This window comes from Tinamus guttatus, unplaced genomic scaffold (assembly GCF_059628265.1).
Source record: "Tinamus guttatus ecotype Peru unplaced genomic scaffold, ASM5962826v1 Tinamus_guttatus_pri_ptg000004l, whole genome shotgun sequence".
Classification (NCBI taxonomy): Eukaryota; Metazoa; Chordata; class Aves; order Tinamiformes; family Tinamidae; genus Tinamus; species Tinamus guttatus.
Window position 1 is genome coordinate 12,996,465 of NW_028288538.1, and position 23,274 is coordinate 13,019,738.

The window sequence follows — 23,274 nt, forward strand, 5'->3', positions numbered from 1 at the left end:
AATTTTTGACGAAGAAATATGGATTGTCCATACCCATGAGACTATCCATCAAAAAGGACAGCCGTGGATTATGGAGCTTGACATTTAACCACAAATTTCCTCTAAGAGGAGATGTGAAGATGCCTCATTTAATGAGAGCGCTCTCTCCAGTAACTAGATTTTCTTCCCAATCTTGAAGCACCTGACAATCAGCACCTGCAGGCAAAGCAGAGCAGAATCTGTTTTTCTGGAGAAACACTGGCATGTTTGAAGAAACATATGTCCTTAGAAACAAACCCTGGCTCTGCAATAACCATGCACTTCACAACAGAGTACATTCACAAGCTATAAAAAGATTACATCTTATATAGCCTCAGCAATATACAACAGCAAAACAAACAACAACAAAACTTAAAAGGATCCCACACTTCAAATCCCTTTACAGTAAGTGTCAGCTGGGTCAATCTCCTACGTACAAACCGAGCCAGCCCTTCATGCTCACCACCTCAACAGTGCCCGGAAACTGAACTAAGAGCTGACGTGAACCCAGAGGAAACGGCATCGACCCACGTTGGACAAGCAGAAAGTTGCTCCTCAGCATAACTGTTACACAGGGCTAAGCTAAAAGCAAAAGGAGGACCTCTCTCCCCTGCAGCTCTGTGAAAGTATTATTGTATAAAAGATAGATGAAACATATTGTTTAGCAAAATGCTCAAGGTGGTAGGGGCACTTCCCCCAAAAGTACATGTTAATATCCACAACCAACTCTTAAGTATTTATATCCTAGCCTATATGCAGTATCCACTTAAAATAGCAGCTGCAAAGAATACTATACTCTTTTGTTAAAAGGTGAGAAGAAAACACACTTCAGTTTTCTTAAATTAATGTATGGATGCAATGCATAAGATGAAAGCACTTATGTAAAAGAATTTCAGTTTGCATTCCATTTCTTGTTTACTATGCACAAAGCTCTAAGGGAAGAGTTTTAAAACATTACTACTCCACTCTTCTGCTTTACTAATGCGTATTGCTTTCGTCTCCTTTGGTTTTCCTGATATTTTCCCAAGTGGCTTGGGAATTTGTTTCTAGGATCGGCCAGGGAAAAAAAAAAAAAAAGAGTGAAAGAAAAAGAAAGGAAGAAAAAAGATTTAAAGCAACAGAAAAAGGCCAATTCCTATGCTCACCTATGAAAAAAAGAAATTGTCTCTACAGTGTGGAGAGCACATTATATTGAAAGTGTATACTGAAAAAATAGACTTAAAATTACCCCTAAGTGGCCACCTCAGGGTAGGCAGCTTGAAGAGAAATCTGTCAGACAGCCCCACAATACTTCCAGTACCATTAACAAACATGACTGGAAAAAACAACACATAGAGGTTTTGGAAGGTTTGCTGAGTCTGATAACGCGCATCATGTAGCAAACTGCATTTGGGTGTTTAAAAGGTGCTAAAAATACAAGCTTTTAAAAAGAGTTTGAAAATACTTTGTGCACCCCAAATTTACTCCTCCTTTCCAAGCTGCAAAACTCGACCTTTCTCTAGGAATGATTCCAAGCAGCTACAACATGAGACCTCCCTGCAGTCACGGTGCAGATCGCATCTAAACAGAGACCAGCTCCTCTCCTGCAACCACCCAACAGCTCCCGGACTCTCCTGATAGCAGTGTCAGTGCAGCAACCACAACCAATTAAAAAGAGGCAACAGGGAAAATACTAGGAAAGTTTTAAATGTTTTCCCACTGTCTTAATGATTAAATACACACAAAAAACACCACACTCGACAGTTTATAGAGAGCCTGTTGATGGCACAGCAGCCGATAACGAGCCTCCTACTTGATGACAGATAATCCTTTTTCCATTAAATCAAGAGAGCATTAAATTGAGATACTGCATAACTCGCATTAAAACAAAACAACCCCCTAAAATCCCAAAACGTTCTAACACCCTCGGAGTTTCTAGACTTATTCAAGGGATTTTTCTTGTTGGCTTGAGAGAAAAAGAAAAATACTGGTCTTCCGATTGGGCTCTTTCTGCATGTCAGAACACTGTATATGTATCTATTCAATTTACCTTTTAAGTGATCTGATGATAATTTTTCAAACATGCAATGCACCATTCAATATTGACTTGCTTGAGACGCATACAAGAAAGCTATTCTATCTCCACATCTTTGCAATTACAAGAAGTTTCTTATTTATAGATGAGGCTTTGTAATATTAGACATTAGAGAGGCTTGAACCAAAAATCCAAATTTTGATCCTGATCTGAATTTTGCAGCTCTGGCCCTTCTCCAATACTTCTGTTTGGCAAGCTGCAGAGTGGAGTACCAAGAGAAGGCAACAGACACAAGTTAGAGGATCTGTATAAAAACATTAAGCTCAATCCTCTCTCTCAAAATGACCGTTCCACCCAAAAAGAATAAGAAAAAACATCCCAAGTGACAATCAATTAAAAATCTGCTCAGTTTCTCAGCATAAAACTGAACACCCAAACTTTAGCTGTACCATCATCCTACCCAGCTTCAGTATTTCTCTAATAAATTTGCACAGCATTGAGAAAATTTCAGGGGGGATTTTTGAGTGCTCTTTTTTTGGCTGAGATTTGGAGTCCTACTTGCCAATGGTATACATACAGGTGCAAATCGCACAAAACTGACCCAAATTCAGGAAATCCAGCTATGGAGGCCTGAGATGACAATCCCACAATCTGGGATGATGTTCTTATTAAGAACTCATTAGAAATGCCGTTCCGTACCACAATGTTGCACTGTCTGATTTTCTTCAACAAAGAGAACTCCTGTGGTGGAAAGGGAATATTTCTGCAATAAGGAGTTGCATATATTTGATGCTGTGAAGTCAACAATTCAATGCACTCCTATTTTAGAACGAATGGTAGTAAAAGTTAGCCAAGCCTTTATTACTCAAATATTGTTTTTCTACGCTACATACTTTTTTAGATCCTACTGTTTGTTGAAACAAAGGAAAACAAAGTCACTAACAAGAGTGGTCCCAGTCTTCCTAAAAGAGGATTCAGAACAGCTCCTTTCTGCAAAGCTCTTCTGCCATACCCAGGGCCAGGATATTTTCTCCAACCTCAACACCATTCTCCAAAGGTTATAGAGAGGTCAGCAATCATTTTATTCAGGTTTATTTTCTAACCTTGTAAAAATTCCTGTAGACCAAATTGGCTCCCACACCTGCTGACACAGAAGCTCCAGCAGCCAGCGGAGGCCGGAGCCCGTGGGGAAGCGGGCAGCGCGCTGCCCGCGCGGGCGCCGCCATCCCCGCGCTGCGAGGAGGCCGCGGCTCCACGGAAGGAGCTGGTTTTCAGCAAGGAACAGCACACGCTTCGCCCTACCTGGGCTTTGCCCAAGGGGAAAAAGTGACATGTAAATGACCAGGCACATACGTAGAGCTTAAACCTCACTTACTGTCAAAGCAAGAGTGCACCGAATGGCCAGGTTTTGGGGTTTTCTTTTTTTAATGGAAACACCTGCCCTAGGAGGCAGGTCTCACCTCAGGAGCAAGTGTTTCTGCAGAACGGCAGCCAAGAGCTACCCTGACCAACTCATGGAGTTGGATGAAAAAACCTGCTTTACATCCCCATATACTTGAGGAAACGGGGGGCGAAGGAGAAGCACACTCAGCTAAATGCTTTGCTGAGGGAGGCTGGCGGCCTCCACGGGAATCGCTGCAAACAAGTCTGAAATACAGTCCACAGCTCACATTTCTCCCTGTATTTGTCTGCTTGTACACCGTGAAAGGAACATTCAGGACAGGGCACTCACACAATCATCTGTAAACAACAGGCCATAAATACAGGGAAAACTAGGCTAGCGACAAGAAAAAAAATCAGTTTTACAGCACCCCTTACCTGAGGGACCCAAAGTACTTCTTGAGATGGGGTAGATGCACTTGTAATATTACTCAGATTTACTGAAATAAATGTGGCCTTCTGTTACATCTGTTCAATAATAATCTTGTTCTTCACAACAGTAGTGAAATATTTAAAAAGGGAATTTCAAGTTGTGTTCCCACCTTCAAAAGTGAGGTGAGAGGGATCAAGAAAGGAGCAAGGGTGGTTGATGTGTTTAGGGCTGGAGGTATAGGATAACCAGAAAAAAATCTATAATTAGTTACAGGAATGTCAAGTTCTCCGCTCAATATTGATAGATTGTTTAGCAAATCTAGAATTGTTGATTTTTACTCCACGTACCCCTCTACCAAGCTACAAGAAACTGAAAGAGTAAATGCAGATGGGCTGGACTACACACACATCCAACTTGATAAAGAAAAAAAAAAATAAAGGTGCAACAGGAATTTCAACTGCAGACGAAAACAGCTGAAAAGTTGTTTACACCTGCATTTGCAAAGAGCCTCAAACCCGTGCCCTCCAAGCTGCCTCTCCACAGCCAGGTATCTCATTAAAAATACCCACGCAGTCGGTCATTTTTCCTGCTCATCCAAGCACACAAATAAGATGCAACTGCGACTACGAGACATCTCAATGGCATTTTCCAAACGGTGGGACATTCACTCGACAGCAGAGCCGCCGGCGCCAATCCCCACGATGACTAATGAGGAGCGATAGATGCAATTGCAGGAGGCAGCAGGACTGATCTCAGTCATAAGCAAGGATGGAGCTTTCAAAAGATTAGAAAACACTGCTATTAAAATCAGCTAATCTGGTTTTCTAACACAGTATCACGAGCCCAGAACTAACAGGGGCACGAGTCACCTCCTACTCTCTTCAACACAAGACATACCAGGCCTTAGAACATACATAATTTTGGCACTAAGTGGCCCAGCTGATGTGGCTTTGGAATAAAACTACTAGCTTGAAGAGTGATTTGAGGACAAAATTATGATCAGAAGCACACACCCACGGCTGGTGCAAAATACTGCAACAGCAACGCTTTGTGTTTCGAGCGGCACGCTGCCTGCTCTTCAGCTCGCTTTACACGAGATATTGGGGAGGGGGAAATTCATCTCAGGCAAAACCATCACATTCAAACCATAATGGATGCCCTTAGGACAAAAAAGCCGACATGCAGGCTAGGTGAAAAACCGGGGCCAAGTCGCGCACTGACGCAAGCAATAGTTTACTGTTTACAACAGTAAACAAGTGCTCATTTAAGAATCATCGCAACTTATTCAAAACAGTGAACACGAAAACAAACCCTACCATTTTAACGCTCTCTGGCTGCATATGGCCTGGATTTTAGCTCAATGCAGCGAGCAAAGCGATGGAAGCGCCTCAAGACCTGGCCTCTTTCATTGACCCCCGTCGGAGCGGAGACACTCTTCCCCTCCGTGACTCACGCCGCTCAGTCCTTCGGCCTCGTTTCTCTTGCATATGGACACTACAGGCTGTCTCTAGCGATAGGATATTCTCCTACAACCTAAGGGAGTAATGAGTCGCCTCGGTCTTTGCTAGTGCATGCTTGCAGCGCCGTACACAAATAACACGCGCTTGGTAATGCAGTATTCTCATCCGAAAGAAATAATTGAAGCCCCGTTAGTCTATATGCTCAGACAGCTGACTAGGGAGGTTTTCCCACCCTCAGGCTCCAACGTCTGGACAAAAAGCTATTAATAAATACAAAAAGCTTTAACGAATCTAAAGGGAAATAAACAGGCAGATTAAGGACCCACGTCCAGCAGAGACCAAGGCGATTCACAAAACCGCCCAAACCGACCTTAATCAGACAGTCTAGGCGCCGCAAAGACGCAGCCTCTCTCGTCTAGACTTCTAATCCATCAATGGGAAAAGACGTCTAATATTATTTCTGCCCTTTTCATCGACACTGCAAGAACACATCCAACTGTCTGAACAAGTTATATATGCAATCTGAAATAAGAACAGACAACATTTCGCTGGATGTGTTCAAGTAGGGCAGCTGGGAGAAAGATACGGTCAGACAGTAATGAACTTTAGCGTCTGTCTGGCTACAATAATTAATCAGCTCTAACTATCTGGCATACCTGTACAGGCAACTATAATGCAAATAAATACTTCCTAATTTGTTTTTAACTGTGAGCATAAAAACTCTCATCTTTTCTCCTCTGTACACACATGGTCACGTGGTATGCAAATTAAAAAAAAAAAAAAAAACACAGCAGTACATTTAAGTCTTCAATACATATATGGACCATGCCTTCAATTTTAACCCGCAGGACTTCATCTATTGTTTGGTTTTAAGGGACACTGCATGTTCACAATTACTTGAGCTACTTTTGTCAAACTACATTTTAATTTAATAAACAGAACAAATTAAGTATGAGTTGAGATAATGAATAACTCATTGTCCTGCTTGAGGCCTGCATCACATACTACATCTATATTTGTCTGTACAGTGGAAGGACAAGCACAGACTTGTTTGTGATCCTCGAGTCCAGTATTTTAGTAACTGCTATATTCTGCTATACTGTTTTCCCTGACAATCATTCTGAGGACTAGAAACCTCAGAAGAAAGGAGTTTAAAAACACCCATGCACTGTGCACAAACAAGTGAGGGAGAAAGGGGGGACAACACAAAAGACTATTCTAGACAGGATGAATCCTTTGGGAAGCAAAGGAGGAATTCAACGCAGCAACCTCCCCACACTTTTAACTGGAAAGGCAGTGGAGGATGGGGGAGGAAGAGGAGGGAATACAGAAAGAGGAAGCTCTCCTCAACAAGTTCTACCTAGCTCTTTTTAACAATAGAGCCCTGCCATTTTCACAAGAAGCCTTCCCACACCTCCGGTGCAGCCTATGAGCTCCCAGCACCCTGCACCTATGGAGGAATAGCAGATCCCAGACAGCACACAGGGAAGAAGAGCCCTTGCAGTGTTTACTCTGAATGCAGCATGCATGACTTCCTCTGCAACGCTCTCTATCCCTTCTGCTTAAGGAGAATGACTGAATCTGCACTAAGACACAAATTAACATTAAACTGGGGTTTCGAATGAAGACTGCTTGCTAGGAATCCAGAAGCAGGGGAAAGCACAGAACTGCTATTATCTGCAGACAAAAGTACAATTTGAACATATCAAAAAAAGTTTATTATAAAACTAACCTTATCTTCCAACACCACATATCTAGAGCACAACCTGCGAGGAACTGATACTGCGTGAAAGGAGCAGAGAGGCTGCAGCCCCATGCAGAAAGCTGCCGGCTGGCCAGGGAGGAAAGGTCAGGCCGATGCGGGGAATATCTATTAAACTACCAGGAGACGGGGCCGGAGGCACCGCCGCAGCCGCCGCTGCTCACAGGCGCTTGGCACCAGCCTGGACACCTGCATGGGGCAAAACTCCACATTCCTGCACACCGAAAGCAACGTCACGCTATTCGCCAAGCGCACCTGAATCAGAACAGCAACCTGATATAAAATGCTAACACATGCACTCGTTTTCCTTTAAAAGAAAGCCCATAATAAAAGGAGCCATTTTGTCTTCAACTTGGACATGATACCTAATCTGAATGCAATGTAAACACACTCTCCGCTGCCTTCCAAACAGCATGTTCATGGAAAGAGAAGAAAATGACAGGGAAGAAATGGCCATCACAAAAATCCCACAGTAAATCAGGACAGCACAGAGGCTTCACCAGCTAAACGGACAGGAAATTCTGCAGTTTGCATTCCTTCTTAAGGTCATTTCGTTGCATAGAAAAACAAAACAAAACAAAAGGTAACAAGTGTGGTTTAAGGGCAATGAATTACTATTCTCTATTTAGATTTTTTTAAAAAGAACAAAATCAAAGGATAAACGCTATTTCACTGTATCATACAATAAAATAAATGAAGGAAACACTATATTTAGATATTCTTCCTCTTAAAGGCACATTACTCAAACCAAAAAAGCTAACTGCACTATGAGGCAATACGCAGGCTAGATGAATCTATAGCATATTAAGGTGAACGCATGCATACAAGCACATACGTACACAAGGAGCACATATATGTGTATGCATGCACACACATAAATAGTACAGATTATCAATAACCCATATTTACATGGGTCCACACTCAAAACACCGTGTGAGCCCTCTCTGGCAAAAACAGCTTTTAGAAGCCTACCGAAAAAAGGCACATACTGCAGGTGATGGCCACTTACGGAATTAAAAATAGCAATAATTTTTATTTGCAGGGCAAGCCCAACCCCCTTTACCTCTTCCCCGCAAACACACATAAAACCAGCCCCGTAGCTGAGCAAGAAATGCGGGTTCATTTTGCAGAGCGATGTTCAGGGCACCAGCACCGGGCAGGTACCGGCAGCGCCGGCCCAAACCGCGCTGCCCTCGCGGGCCCTGAGGGGGCTGCGGACCCGGGCGGTGGCGCCCGCAGGTGGCACCGGCCCCGCTGGGCCGCCCTTATCGCGCCGAGCAGCCCCTCCGCGCAGCGGCTGGCCGCGGAGGGCGCAAAATAAAACAGGATATAAAAAATGAAAGTACGAAAATGTGTATTTTTAAGAAATAATATGCAACACAAAATATTTTTAAAAAGCGAACCCGCCGGCGCTGCCGCCCCCGCGGAGCGCCCACCTGCGCGCAGGGGCGCGGAAGGGCCGCGCGCCGCAGCACAAAGGCGGCCGCGCCGCCCCCCCCGCGGCGGCAGCGCGGAACCGACCTGGGTGGGGGGAGCGCGGCGGCTGCGGGCGGGCGCGTTAAACAAACAACCCCCCCCCCCCACACGCCATACACACGCCCGCCCGCCCGGGGAGCGCGCGGCCCGCGCCGCCCTTACCAGATGGAGGTGCGGATTTTGTGCTGCAGCGCGCTGCCCTCGGCGCCCTGCAGCCCCGGCACCAGGGCGGGCAGGGCCGCGGCGGGCGCGGGGGTGCCGGCCAGCCGCCGCGGCGGCTGCGCCTCCGCCTGCTGCTCCTCGGCCATGGGCGGCGGGGACGCGCTAGGCCTCTGCCGCAGCCCTCGAGTGCGTCGCCTTGCCCCGCGGCCCGGGGCACATCACGGGCGCAGAGCCGAGCCGAGGCGCCGCTACGCCGCGGGATGGCGAGGCGCGCGCGGCGCAGGGCGCATGGCGGCCCGGCCTCCCGCCGCCGCCCCCGCGCAGGGTCGCTCCGTGCTCCCCCGCCTCGCTCCCTCCACCTGGCCCGGCCCGGCCCGGCCCGGCCCAGCCCCGCGCCGCCGCCGCTCGCCCCGCCGTGCCAGCCTGGGCGCCCAGTGCGCAGGCTCGGCGCTGCCCGCGCCCACGGGCCGCCCCGCGCCGCCAACGCCGCCGTGAGGGGCCGGGGGCGCTGCGCGGCCGCGGAGCGCGGCGGGGCGGGGCGGGATGGGACGGGGCGGTGCGGGGGCCTCCCCGCCCGCGGCCTGCGCGCCTCGGCCGCCCGCTCCGCGGGTGCGCGGGGCACCGCGCAGCGGCCCCGAGGCGGCCTGGAAGGGCGCGGAGTCCCCGGCGGAGCCTTTGTGGCGGCAGCGCAGCCTGGACCCGCGTGCCACCAGCCGCTAGATGCCTGGGCCAATAAACCCCCGTTTTGCAGGAAAACTGCGTGGACACACGTGTGCAGACGGACACAGACCAGGGCTTGTGCGCTCGGGCGCATCTGCCAGTTTCCCACACAGAAGCGCCAGGGGCGCCTCTGCTGGGGTCTGTGCCCGGCCCTGTTCGGCCACGGGACAGGGTGGAACCCATGGGCCCTCAGCCTCGAAAGCGCTGCTGGAAGCAGGCGAGCACCAGCCCGACGCCCTGCACCCCACAGCAAGTTCAGCCGGCCATGCTCGCAGGACGGACTGCTGCAGAAAACAGGGGAAAAGACACGCATAGCATTGCAGTGTTGCTTTTTGCCTAAATACATATATTATTTAGCGCCTGTGCGTTCAGCTCCCAACAACATCAAATTGCAATCACACTTGTTTACAGCAGTGTTGGCATCACATGACTCACGCAGAAATCGGTTGCAGCTCTTGTGCAGAGCCCTGGTGCACGCAGGCAGCACTGCGCTCCTCGCCCCGCTGCAGCGAGTCCGCGTGCGCCCACCCCACGGCCCCGCATCCCCGAGGGGCTCTGGCACCCACCATGTCTACTGCCAGCCTTGATAGTCAGGCCGTAGTGCCCAGAGGCCTGAGATAGGGTCCCTGCCCGCAAAGCGAAGGAGGTTATAACCTTCCTTCCTGGTCTGGCGCTGGGAGACGCCGGTGCTCTCCGGTCGATGCTGAGCGGGACGCGTGCGGCCCCAGCGGAAGCGGAGTGCCAAGCGCCTGGCCTGTTTCAGGCCTCCTGCAGCCTCGTCCAGCTCATGCAATAGACCTGACCTACTGCAAAGAAATCCATCCACCATGACTTTTTTTTTTCTTTTTTAAGCAAAGAAGAGCTTGTTCTGACACAACTAAGACACTCGGGGATTGTTTAACTGCTAAGAGATTAGCAGGTGAGCCACCTCAGGCCTCACATCTGCCCCTCTGTGGGTACCCACCCAAGAACCATCCCAGCTCTCTGCTGGAGGTTGTGACCCTGTGGCTGGGAATACCTAAGCCTGACGGGTCAGGGTTTCTGCTCAGCACAGATAGAAATACATGACACTGCAGACACCGAGTTTAATTCTGTGTCCCTTTACTGTAAACAAAGGCAAGGGCTTAGGGCGGAAGCCTTCAGAGTGTTTGCAGGACTGGGATCTTACTTACCATTCCTTCCTTCCTTATCATTTGCTAAATGTCTATTTTAAAGCATGCAACAGCTCAGCCTAGACACCTAGACTAGGGTGTTTCTCCTCCAGTGTCTCTATTCCCAGACACTCCCTTTCTGCAGATTGACTTCGCTAGGCTAGACAGTGAGGTGGCCATATTAGCACTGAAATTCCCATGTTTTCTAACTCAAAAGTGGTGGAATCCTGCTCTGCAGGACAGAGACACTCTTCAAAATGTATCTTCAAAAAGAAACTGATAGAGCGAGCCCCAGAGGCCTGCAAGAAGACAATCTGCTGTGAGGTCTGGGGCACCAGCAAGAGTTAACTCCCTTTTACCTGGTTAGATCCAAAAGCTGTGTTTATTTTTCCTCCATTTCTGGAACTTAAGAGCTAGCACAAGCCCTCTCTGCAGGAAAAAAAATGTGCTTAAATACTGTCTAACCTATTTTTCTGGTATTTCTCTACTGTACTTTAGTGTGTCTTTCTTTTGATTTGGTTTTTTTACTTCTCTGCTATGAATTATCTCTGGCAGTTGGGGAATACACTGTCTCCTGCTTTCGAGGAGGAATGTCTCTGCCCTTTTTTCCGCCAAGTGGCCAGGATGGAGGGGCATGTGCTTTTCCTTGTGCTCCCTGGCGATGGAGAGACATCTGCGGCCTCTTGACTAACACAGGGCCGGGGAGAGACCTGCAGACTCAGAAACTAACCTGAGGAACGAGGCAGATAAATAATGAATTCTTGCTATCTTTATCCTCAAGACAAGCATAAAATAAATTCTGTGAGGATATTTGACTTTAAAGCCTTGCTAAAAAAAGACACTTCGCAAAAGCTTTAAATGCTGGTTCAGTGAACTCCATTTTGGTGCCTTTTTTGCAGCTCTCCTTCCCAAGGGATGTCTGTCTCTGTGTATCCTGCATTATGCCCGAGACATCTCCTCACCACTTCTCCTCTGTTTCTTCCATGCATGTGTAGTGATGGGCAAATGGGAGTGTAGTAAGTAGTAATTCACCTAGCCAATTTTAATGGGTACTTCAACATTTATGCAACATTCAATATTTGGTTAAAAAAGTCTGTCTTAGCTCAAAAACCTTCACACTCATATCATACCAACCAACAGCAGAAACTGGGTTATGTACAGGACACGGGAAGGGAGCTTTTTCAGTGGGATGTTTTAATTCTAGCGAGAGCCTGCCTGGCTGGGAATTGCTGAACTTTGCTGGTTCCTGCAGCCCCTGAGCGCAGGAGGTGCAGGTGCTGTGAGGTGGGCAGCACTGCAACCTGCCCAATAACGGGCAAAGTGCTAAAAACGCCCGCGGAGTCTGAGTCAGGCCCCTCACTCATGGCTCCACCTCTAGCAAAGGTCAGGGGTTCGATACTGCCCCGACTAGCTATGGAAACTGTTCTTCAAAACCACCCTCCCCAGCTCTGGTTCTGTCCTGTGTTGCCATTCATTTGGTCATTTCCATCTCTCTGAGTCAGTTCTAAGATGATAACAGAATGTAAGTGCTGCCCTTGCACGTGCAGATGTAAGCGATCATCAGGCACAGGACAGGGATGGCGCAGGCTCGGCGGGGCCTGGCTGTGCTTGCTTATTCCAGATGAGGAACACCATGTTTTGCGGGATACTATATAGATCGTTTACAGTCAGTAGGTCATGATAACCAGAGTAAATTCCCAGGATTCAGTCTGAAAGTTCTCCTTTCTGTGAACTCCTTTCTTTCAGCTCCCTATCCCCCACAAGACAGCCCAGTGTCCTGTCATGTACAGCAAAGGTCAAAGCAGCCATGTTTCACCACGAGCACTTTCTGCCCATCTGTTCTTAACACTCCAGGGCTTTTTGGTCAAAACTTCAGCCCAGTGCCGTGCTCTACCTCATCCGCACAGCCTTTGGCCCCGGTGGCCGCTCCACACGGCTCTTCCCAATGTTTCTACTGGAAGTCCCACACCTCCAGCCCAGGGTCGCTGCAAAAGGTGGCCCCACACGGTCGTTTCCCAGGACAGTGCCGCAGGGAACACCGGGCATCCGCTCTGCACCATGTGCTGGAGCCAGCTTCCCCCGGCCCCCGGCCAGCGCTGCATGAAGGGTCTTTCACAGCCAGGTCTCAAGCAGCAAAATAGCAGAGGAATACGGCAAAGCATGGAATTCCCTAGAGGCAAGAATCCTTTATGGATCCCAGGTCCTTCTGGTAGCCAAATGGGTTCACTGCAGTCAATACTGAGGAGGAAGAGAAGCCAGGAAGCAATTAGAGAGAGATGCATCAAATTAGTTCAGCCTCTGTATTTGCTAATTTTTAAAATTACTCCTTTCTCATGATCAGGCATGGGGAAAAATTAAATTGTCAAACTGGATAGTTTAACTTTCAATTTATGTATAGCTATATATGCTATATAGAAAGTGTGTACAAAGACAGAAGAATTCTGAATGTTACTACTTTGGATATTTTTCATGTTATAGGAGAGAAGGACTCAATGAAGTGTGACTGATTTTTTAAAAGAACAGATTGCCATGTCTTTTAAAATAGGTCAAGTTTTTGGCCTAGTTTCCTTGATAGTATCCCTTCAAGCAAGGGAGTCTGAGTATCTGTGATAGTGCCACTGCTTTTTTATTCTTAGCCACATGTATGCATGGCTCTAGTTGTAAGACAGCAATGTGCCTACATGGGAATACAATGGAAAGACCAGGTGTGTCGGGCAACATTGCTGAACAATTTACACTGCACGGGAAAATCCCTTCATCAGTATGTATAAGGTTACTTGGATACAAGGCTATTTCTGTCAGACCTTACCTTTCTGCCATACATGTGCACACGCACATATACATATGTGTATATAGGTAATTATGGATGAGACTTGGATGAGACTTGTCACCCTACTTGTCACCCCAGAGGCAGAGGTGGGAGCTCTGCACGTACCTGTTACGATGCAGGTCCTATTCCCACCAAGTTGCTCCCAAGGGAGAGTGCCCTCAGACAGAACGCATCTAAAATGCATCTCAGCCGGGTGAGGCTCTGCACTGACCCTCAAGCACAGTCAGTAATAAACATTACTTGGCTCTCAATGTTGTACAGTAATAGACATACTTGTCAGTGCATGCTCAGAGAAAGAAGTACGATTTAGAACAACAAGGCCTATGCATACATTCAGAATACAAATCTTTTGCTACCTGTGGAGGTCATTAGGGGAACTTTTCATGATTCCAATTAAGCTGTGATTGAAGGCAATGCAAAGGCTTCTCCAGCATTCATCACACTACAATGTGGAAAAATAAGCCAGGCCTCTAATAAGTGAGACAGTTTTGAGAACACCTTTCTTTTAATGATTAAGATTATTTTGCAGTGAAATTTGTGGCTGTAACCACCATCACAGGTGGAGGCCTTTGTTCTGTACCTGCTCAGACTTTGCATCTTCTGCTAACGAATGAGTGTGAACTGTTACATCCCTAGTTTTGTGTGCAAGCTAGGCATGGGCTTGGGACATAAAAAGGCTTGAGAAAGTGGGGGTGGGTCTCTCTCTTTATGCAGGAAAAGTCATCTAGAGAACTCTCAAGGATGTCAATTTCTGAGCAACTCCCCTTGACTCCCATGACTTCATGTGGGACAAGAACACAACATGCACAAATCCGGTTTGAGTTTTCACACTGGCACTTCCTCCCAGTACTGCTCATAAAACATTTTTTTTTCCAGTTCAGAGTAGATCACACATTGGCTTTTTAAATTCTTCCACTAAAAATGCTAAGAATATTATTTTTGTCTGCTCCAACCCAATTAATTACTAAAGATACCAGACAGATTTGTGCTGCCATTGATAAGTAGTAGCAAAATATTAACAACTTGCAATGATATCACTTCCAAAGACTAACAAAGTCCTATCTGCAAAGGAAGGTGTTCTTCAGCATGAAGCATGAGTATGCGACTGCAGACTTACTCAGGAACACTGGACTGAATCTCATTTCTTCATAGTCTGAGTCAAACTGAAGAGAAAAGGCATGTTCCCTGTTTGCATTAGATAGGTTCATAAACTTCACAGGAAGTTCTCCTGACCAATAGAAAGTTTAGTGGGCCATGGACATTAGTTTTTCTTACCAGCATAGAATGTAAGAAACAAAGGCCTTGTGTAGTGCTGTTTATTGATGGTGCTATAGATAGGTGTGGGCTCTTCACACTGTCACCCACCTCTGTGGAAGTTTATGCTACACAGCCCTGGAGTCAGCAGCTCAATAGTATTTAATGTGGGAAAGAGCCACTACGAGGGCAGTGCAGCTGGCATGGCAGCATGACCATGTTGAGCACTCAAGTAAGGGCCTGACTCGGCTGACAGAAGGACAGGATTTTATCCTGTTGGCCTGAAGCAATCTTGTGCAGGGCTGGAGCCAAGAACTTTGAAGAAAATGTTGCTCGTGATCCATCTGGCTGAAATCTTATCCTTATCCTATCTAAAGCACTGGATCTAGCTCAGAGCCAAAATTAGGCTATCAGGAGAGGTACTACAGAACTGGGGTGAAGCCAGATGACTCTTGAGGAAACTGGTCCAGTGGCAGGTACCCACAGGAATCTGTGGTCTTAACCAACGTCGTTGGGTTAGATCCTGAACCTAGAAATAAACAAAACCAACCAACCAAGCAAACAAAGAGCAGATCAGTGTAAGTGGAGCAGGATGAACATCCTTTATCAAAATGCTTCCAATAGCTTTAGAGTTTATTGCAAAAACTGCTAATCAGTTGAGCGGTTACAATATCACTACTCTTACAAATCAAAACTGCACACAGCCAAGAAACAGCTGTTCCCACACTCTACAGCTTCTAACATTTCTCTAACAGCTCAAAAGAAAAACAGACTAAAGTATAAACTTCAGCATGAGCTAACACTTCATGCCCTCTGTTATGTTTAATGTGAACTCAAGAGATGATTGTTGTATTTTAAACTTAATAGCTTTTTAATAAAATGTATGTGTGAAGAATATGGAAATCAGGATAAAAGCTGCCAGTTTATGACTGATTTGTTTTGAGGATAGGATGAAGTGTGGGGATTATAATGGATAAAATCCTGACCTCTGCTGTTTGGGATATCGCGCAAAGTTTTTTAGCAGTTTTCATTTGAATGAACCTCTGTTGAAGCAGCTCAGTTTATGTAATACAAACCAGAGCACACTGAGGCTGGATGTGTTACACCACTGTTAGGAGAAAAAAATAAATACCTCAGGAGGCCAGCTTCCTAACTCGATCTACTTGTAACTTTCCCCATGGGACATGGTTTCTTGTACCTGTACTAGGCTGATTATTTTGTAATTGGAAGCAGCAAAAAAAAAAAAAAAAAAAAAAAAAAAGATTGGAGACAAGAGAAAAAGGTATGTGGCCATCCCTAACAGGCAGAGAGCAAATACTGAACATATATGGTACACATGTGCATGTGCATGGTACACAGCTGCAGTGGGGCACATCCCTGATGCTCCACCAAGGCCTTTTTTAGCAACATGGTGAATATGTATGAAATACTAATACACTGTACAGGAGGAGCCTTTGAAGACTTATGACAGAGCGTACAAAATGGTTGTTTCCACTCCATCTTCCTTTGGCAGCTCATTTTCTGTCCTTCAGGAAGCATGGAGTAGATCTCCAAAGTGAGGAAGGGAAGAAAGAGGGACAGCTTTCCCTCTGCTCTTTGTTTTCATTTTTACCTTGACAATTAGCTGAATCCCATTTTGCTAATTAAAATTTCCCTTTTGTTGTTGTTGTTTGAGTTTTATTTTCCTCAATCCTTCTCTCAGGTTTTAAAATATCCTGCCAAACTCTGGTGGCCCCCAAGCTCAAGAGTCATCCTAGTCAACGCAGGTTTAAGATCACTGCTATTACCATAGTGCTGTAGAGGCCAATTCAACGAGTTTGAGGTTGGCCCAGGGACTATCCTTCCCTCTGACACAGGTCAGGAGGGAGGTTGGCCAGAAGTAACACTTAGACCTTTTATTAACGCAGCAGAGATAGAGCCGTGCTTAGAGCTGTGCCTGTTTGTGCTTCTAAAAAGGGTGGGCCGTGACCATGGCCTGCGGCTCCCTGGCAGGGCGCTCCCATACCAGTAACTCGAGCCGGGCACTCACGGTCACCATAACAGCAGCCGAGCGCACGCACGGCAGTAAGAGTGTGTTAGGAGCATCTTTAGAAACTGCCACAACAGGTTAAAAGAGCTGGACAAGCTGCAGGCCAGCACGTCTTTCCTCCGCAAGCGGCAGCCCTGCTGGAGACGCTGCTCAGAGAGGGAAAACACAACAGTGCAAATGGCAACTTCTCAGGCAGAAAATCTGCTTCAAAAGTTACCACAGTCAACTACTTGACTTAGAGTCGCTTTAGCTCTGTCATGCGGAGGTAGAGGAGAGCAGAAAGTTACTGGCTGTGCTCAGGCCACACAGAGCTGGTCACAGGCCCAAACTCTGCCCTCGCTCATAGCCAGTGATCCGCTTGCACAGCCGTGTCTGGGGACAAACTGCCACGGCAGATACAGAGCTTTCTGACTAGCAACCTAACCATCCAAAAGGAAACAATGTGCTGCTGAATGCCAGATAGATGGCTAGAGAAAATGTTGATTTTAATTTTACACACAGTGTGCTTAATCTGAAAGCACAGCATAGACATAGAGCACACTGGTGTTACTTACAAACATGCCAGATCTGCCCCACTGTATGATATTTTCATATTTTCATTCTGTTTTTATTTTCATCTTAAAGGATTTATTGAATAGAAGTTTCAGCAATCACAATAAACAGTTGCCTCTTATAGAAGAATATAGAAGAATATTGCTCTGCTTTTCAAATTTGCTCCCTTTCTTTCTGAAAGCACATGCAAATTAATGAAAAATAATCATAGGCTAGTCATAAAAAACAATCTGTCAATATTTACACGGTGCTCTTTCATTTCTTGATCTTCCTTTGCTAGTTTGATACTTAAATTAAGCCCAATATGCATCATCAAGCTATGGATCTAATAATTTGAGAAGCTGATATTTTGAGATACATTTCCATTAGCAAATTAAAATCCAAATGGAATGAGGAAAAGTGTCCTAACACAATTCAAAATAATCACTAAATGACAGGTCAGGATATAATAAAATAGGTGAAAAGAGAGAAAACCAAAAAGCCACAGGCAGGCAGCCTTCTCCCAGCGAGCTGAGTCCTTGTGTGCAGTCACAAGGAGGCTTTCGGGACCACATTTGCAATGTTCTTACACTGTAAACTTGACAATTGCTTCAACCATCTTTTCAAACAAAAATGCAGTTATGACAGTTAAGCCAGATCCATTTTAAACTCTTTAGCTTTGCTTTTTTATATGTGATTCTTGTTAGGGACCAAAGGAAATCCTCTGAAAGAGAGGAGAACGAGAGCTCAAAAGTTCCCAACTACAGTTTCACACAGTGGCAAGTGCTGGTGGTCCATGCACCAGGTGCAAGACAGAGCAAAATAAGAGCTATGAGGCAGCTTTTCCATCTCACTGGCATTACAACTGCAGAGTCCAACTTGTTCAGGATTACACTTGGATACTCATAGATAATTCAGCATAAATATAATTTCTCATACCAGAAGTAGAACTTCTTTCTTTAGTGCAATAGGAGCAGACCTGCTGCTTTAATATGGGGTGCCGGAGCAGGGAGGTGAGCTCTTCGACTTCTCTTAGTTTCCTTTTCATTGCAAAAGCGTAAGGCGAGCTGCATCTGAAACCAAATTACCATAGTATTTACTGCACAAAATAGCCCACAGCAAGCATGAAACCAAAAGTGCTGCCACATATCTGCAGTGTGTTTCTTTTAGAGGGTTTCCACCCAGAAGGATGATTCTTTGTTGTAGGAAAGTCCACCTCATTCAAGTTTTTGATTTTTTGGGGTTATTATTCTCAGATTTATTTCAAGCACAGTGTTTTTCAGCAGGAGGAGCCATAGCTGCTGCGGGCCCTGGAAGACCAGCATCTCATCTCCAGGTATTTACGTAGTTGACACCAGTGGCCTTTTTCAGGCAGTGAAATAACCCAAGTCACTACTTCAAATTTAAGTACACAGACCTCTGTGCATTTCTGTAGTTTAGAAAAAGAGAACAAGTTTAACTATGTAAATCCCGCTTGAACTGTGCAAGAACAAACCAGTCTGGGCTTTGATCAATGTAGGGAGAGACTGAAAAAACACTTTTTCTGTTTTCCAGCCACCACTAACACCAGAGCAAAGAGATCCAATTGCCTTTAGTACTGATCATGTCAGGGATAACAGAGGCATTTTTGCATGTTTCATGCTAGTGTCAAGAAATCTAGATGCCTTTTGAAAGTAATCTTATCAAGAAGGACACATTATGTTACACTGAAAGAGTGATTGTTTTCCTTTAGCAGCAAAGGTATAAGCAACAGAGCCTCTCAGCAATGTTCTTTATAGCATATACTTCATTATTGCCCAGTGAAATTCTATACCAAATTTGTTTGTAAAGCCAGAAGATATTTGCACTGAAGTAAAAACAAACCAGATGTTTACTGCAACGTTACCTCTTCACTTGTTTGCCTTGTTGCCTTACTTTAGCCAGGTTTCCCATCTCCACTGAGTACAGGCACTTCCTGCAGCCCCGTTTCTCTTGTTTCTTATGCGATACACAATTAAAAATCTCTCAGAATTTTAATACTTTTGGGGGCTGCATGGCCAGGGAAGGTATCCGGGCCATAGCAGGAGGGAAGTGCTTTCCGAGTGAGCATTCCTGAAGTAATTCATCCAGTGAACTGCCATCTGATTCCTCCACTTAGAGGAACAAAAACACGATATGAGGTGTCCCAATGCCCACAGCTATTTCCTAATGTTGCAAAGATTTTATTTTCTCAGATGCTTATTGACAGCAAAAACTTAGCATCAAATTACTGCCCAGTGTGTGCAAGCCTGTACCCAAAAGCCCTGGCCGGGGAGTGAACAACAAACTTGGCACATTTGCAACCCAGTCCGGAGGCCAAGCTCACTGCGCAACCCTGCAGCTCGCCTCCATCCGAGCACTCTCGTGCATGCCACTCTGGTAAAAGCAGCAGCTTTGAGCTTTTCTCTACAGCACACTTCCCTCTTAAAATTCCCCTTATAAGCATTTTTGCTACTGCAGCTCCACCAGTGCTTCCAACAGTGAAGGGCCAGCATTTTTGCTACTAGAATATTGGCACCCTGTATAGGGTCTCCTCTGCTCCCTCGGGTATCTGCAATTAATGAGAGGAACACAGGGGGTGTGCGCCTGTGGCCGAGGGGGTGCAGGGCTTCGTAGCTCCCCATTTCATGCAAATCCTGCTGCTGGCTCTCCCCCCGGACTCCCTATTTCCCTAGAAACTGCTGAGCGAGACAGACAAAAAGTTCTGTCTGAGGCTGAAAACAATAAAAGCTCTGATCTACTTACGAAAAATGCTGCAAGAGAGCCAGGCTCTATATTATTATACTGTATAATGTACTGTAGTAATACATTATTAAAATTGAAGCAGTTAAATTCATTTTCAAAGGATGATGTGTGGAGATGAACATTCATGAGATTATCCCCATTACTACTGGGGAGGTACACTTTACATTGATTTTCATATAAACATCGTATGATCTTATGTGGTGTGCAGGCAAAGAGCTGGAATCCATTAAAACCATGCTCCAGCTGTGCAATCACTGTCCTCCCAAAAATACATTTTTACATGTGGTTAATGCCAGGAAGACTCTACAGCTTCAATTATGAGAACATCAAAATACATTGTTTATTGCAGGAAAAATAAAAGCATTTGCAGCAATTTAAAATATCCAGTCGACACCACATTGTTAAATCTAGATAATAGAAATCCAGAGAAATTTGAGCTAAATCTGTCTGGATTATAGCTGTGGGATTATCTGCATGCTAAATTACTGTATATGTTTTACTTGCAACTAGGAGGGCATGCAGTTGAGGGAGATGGATGACTATGCAGATCGCAATAAAACTCGTCCCCAAGAGACTTCTTTCTGTGCTAGGTAAACAACCCCTCTCGGCTTATCCGGCGCTCTGGATTGGATTAATGCTGTCCCCTCCCTCCTTTCCTGTTGCCACACGGAGGAACGGGGTCTGTCTTGAACGGCTCCTCGGGCACCGCGAGCTTGACAAAGGTTCTCCCTGTGCCACCCACAGCAGCCGCGCAGTGTGGGAACATTAATTGGCAGGAATATTAATTGCGTTTGCGATACTGAATTAAAGAAAATACAACTGCAGTTTAGCGTGTAACCAAAATAAATTATACTCCATGTTAAGGGACAGGATTAACTCCTGTCGCCGTGCTTGAAGGCCCCTTCCCCTCCCCCTTGTTTACGCGCTGGCTTGCTCGCCTCCTAAGGACGTGCAGCCACCGGACCTGCATCGACCTGACACATAGCATCGCTCCAGCTTTCCCCTCCGGCGCTCCGCGGATGTGCCAGCTGGCACCATGGAAAGCCACGAGGGAAAGCACGGGGGCTGCGGCAGTGCGGGACGGGGCCTGTGAGCGCGCGGCCCGCGCGGACACGGCACCTGCCTGTGGCCGCAGTGAGCTCAGCTGGGCGAGCGGACTGTGGCTCATGCAGGAACCACTCTCATCCCTGCTGCCCTCCTCCGCCTTGGCTTTTATTGCTCACTAACACTTTCTGGATGCTTGTGGTGCAAGGTTGGGCGATCGTAGCTACGTGAGGGATGTGGGGGCTCCCCTGGGGAAGGGGCCAGCGAGGATTTCCTGCTCCCTGGAAGCAGAGGGAAGAACATGGTCTCCCCTGCTTCGTTTCTCAGCGAAATACTGTAGGCAGTTCTGTGAATAGGTTAAATAGTATTTTGGAACCTGGTGGTGGCGGAGGGGAATCTTAACCTTAAAGAGTGAGCGTGGATACGGCTAGAATTATTATATTAGTCGTAGTAGTAGTATTAAAGAGAAACTGTGGGGCTATAATGAAAGGAAGCCCTGGGAATTAGAACATGGCAGTTGTTATTCCCAGCTGCACTCATGTGCCAGTAGATTTGCAGTGTCAGCCCAAAAGGTGTTTGTGATAAAGCAGCACGGATGGTGCCCTTCAGCTTTTCTCCATCAAGAAAAGGGGTAATTTCTCACAATTTCTGGCACTATTGTACCTGCTGTTGTCATTAATGTCTGGAGGCTTGAATATAGTTTCACTGTGTTTTTATGACCTTCTCAAACCGATACTAGTTGACCAAGTACACAAAAGGCTGGTTGTTACACGAACCTTCCCTAGACCAGTGTTTTCTCACAACTAACCCAGAGGCAGAAACATGAGATGCTTTAAGGGTAGAAAGTTAAAGTTACTTAGATGCAAATATGCCAGCAAGAGGGAAAAAGCAGAGCTCAGGTCTACTCTGTGTCAATACTGCAACACAACTGCAAAGACGCGAGACTGCACAGTATCAACCCCGGGATGGTCCCTGCTCTTGATCTCTGCCATAAAGATAACATAGAATAAAAAAACTTGAAAAATAGGCAAGGCTTTGGTAATGATAGGTAAGTGATGAAGGTATACAAGGCGGGCACTGTTCTTCTGAAGTGAGCCAAACTCACATATCAAAGTAAACTCTAAAGGAACTTTGGAAAGAGATAGAATGGTTTCATACCATATTACTAACATAAATATATATATTTATGTTTGGGAGGGATTAAAGCATTACAAAGACTTAAAGTCAAAGAAGAAATCCTATTAATCTCAAACAGCACAGCATAGCTAATAAGTGAAACAACAAAATAGGAGGTTCCATGTTACTTGCAGGAACTCTAGATATGCTTCCCCCTAATCTCTTATATGTTCATTAGCAAATTCATTTTATGTAGGCCATATTTTAAATTATTCCCTCTGCCATGAGAAACCAAGCTGTAAAGGACAACATTAACTCAGCTTGCATGTTTTTGCTTCCAGACAACATGCTGTGGTTAGCAGCAGCAGCAGAGTTTTGGAAGATGGATCCATTTTCATTCAAAGGGAGATGAAACAAATTTAGCAACGTGCTTCAGCAATGTAGTTAGATAACAGCTTGCGTGCTCAGTACTATAAATGGCCTTAACCACTTTCCTGAAGAAAAAAAAAAAAATCCCCGTCACTTTGGCAAAAATCTCAAACAAGACCAAAATCTTTGTCAAGCAACTGATCTACAAAAGTACTATGCAAGTAGGGAAAAAGATGCTTGCGAACTTTACAAGGGCAGCGCTTTCTTTAGGGCAGGTTTGCGGAACCACTCAGAAGTGTCTTTGTCACAAGGGGGCTTTGTAAAAGTCCCCTGGCCCAAGCTGAGGCCCTTGGCTATCAATGCTGCATGCCCCATACATGGGAGGCTGGCGCTTATCTACGGCTCTTCAGCGTGCGCTAGGAAGACATGGTTTATTTGGTTTATTTGGTTTATTTTAATTTCCCATCGGCTTCTCACCACACAGGGAAAACAACCATAAATGGCAAGGAATAGCATTACTTGCAGCTTTATTGTTAACGTCAAAGAGCTGCATGGAAAATACACCACACCCTCAGTGGAGGTGGCTGCTCCCAGCCAGGCCAGCTCTCAGTCACTGCCTCAGAGTCGCGCAGGGAAAGGACACACGATTGCTACACATGCTGCACTGATCTCAAAGACGGGGGGGGAAGCCTTTTTGTCTTTCCCAGGCAATATACTACAAAGTGTTTTCCAGTCCTTAATTTCCACTTATTTCTATTATGT

General features: G+C 45.9%; 1 protein-coding gene across 2 annotated transcripts in view; it reads right to left on the reverse strand.

Moving 5' to 3' along the window:
- Nucleotides 1-8,988, reverse strand: part of RFX7 (regulatory factor X7) — a 48,740-nt gene extending 39,752 nt beyond the window's left edge. For both annotated transcript variants that reach the window (XM_088519944.1, XM_088519950.1), the window contains exon 1: nt 8,706-8,988. In XM_088519944.1, the coding sequence (XP_088376070.1) occupies nt 8,706-8,851 (146 nt within the window). In that variant the 5' untranslated portion in view covers nt 8,852-8,988. The remainder of the gene's footprint in view (nt 1-8,705) is intronic.
- Nucleotides 8,989-23,274: the final 14,286 nt, after the last annotated feature.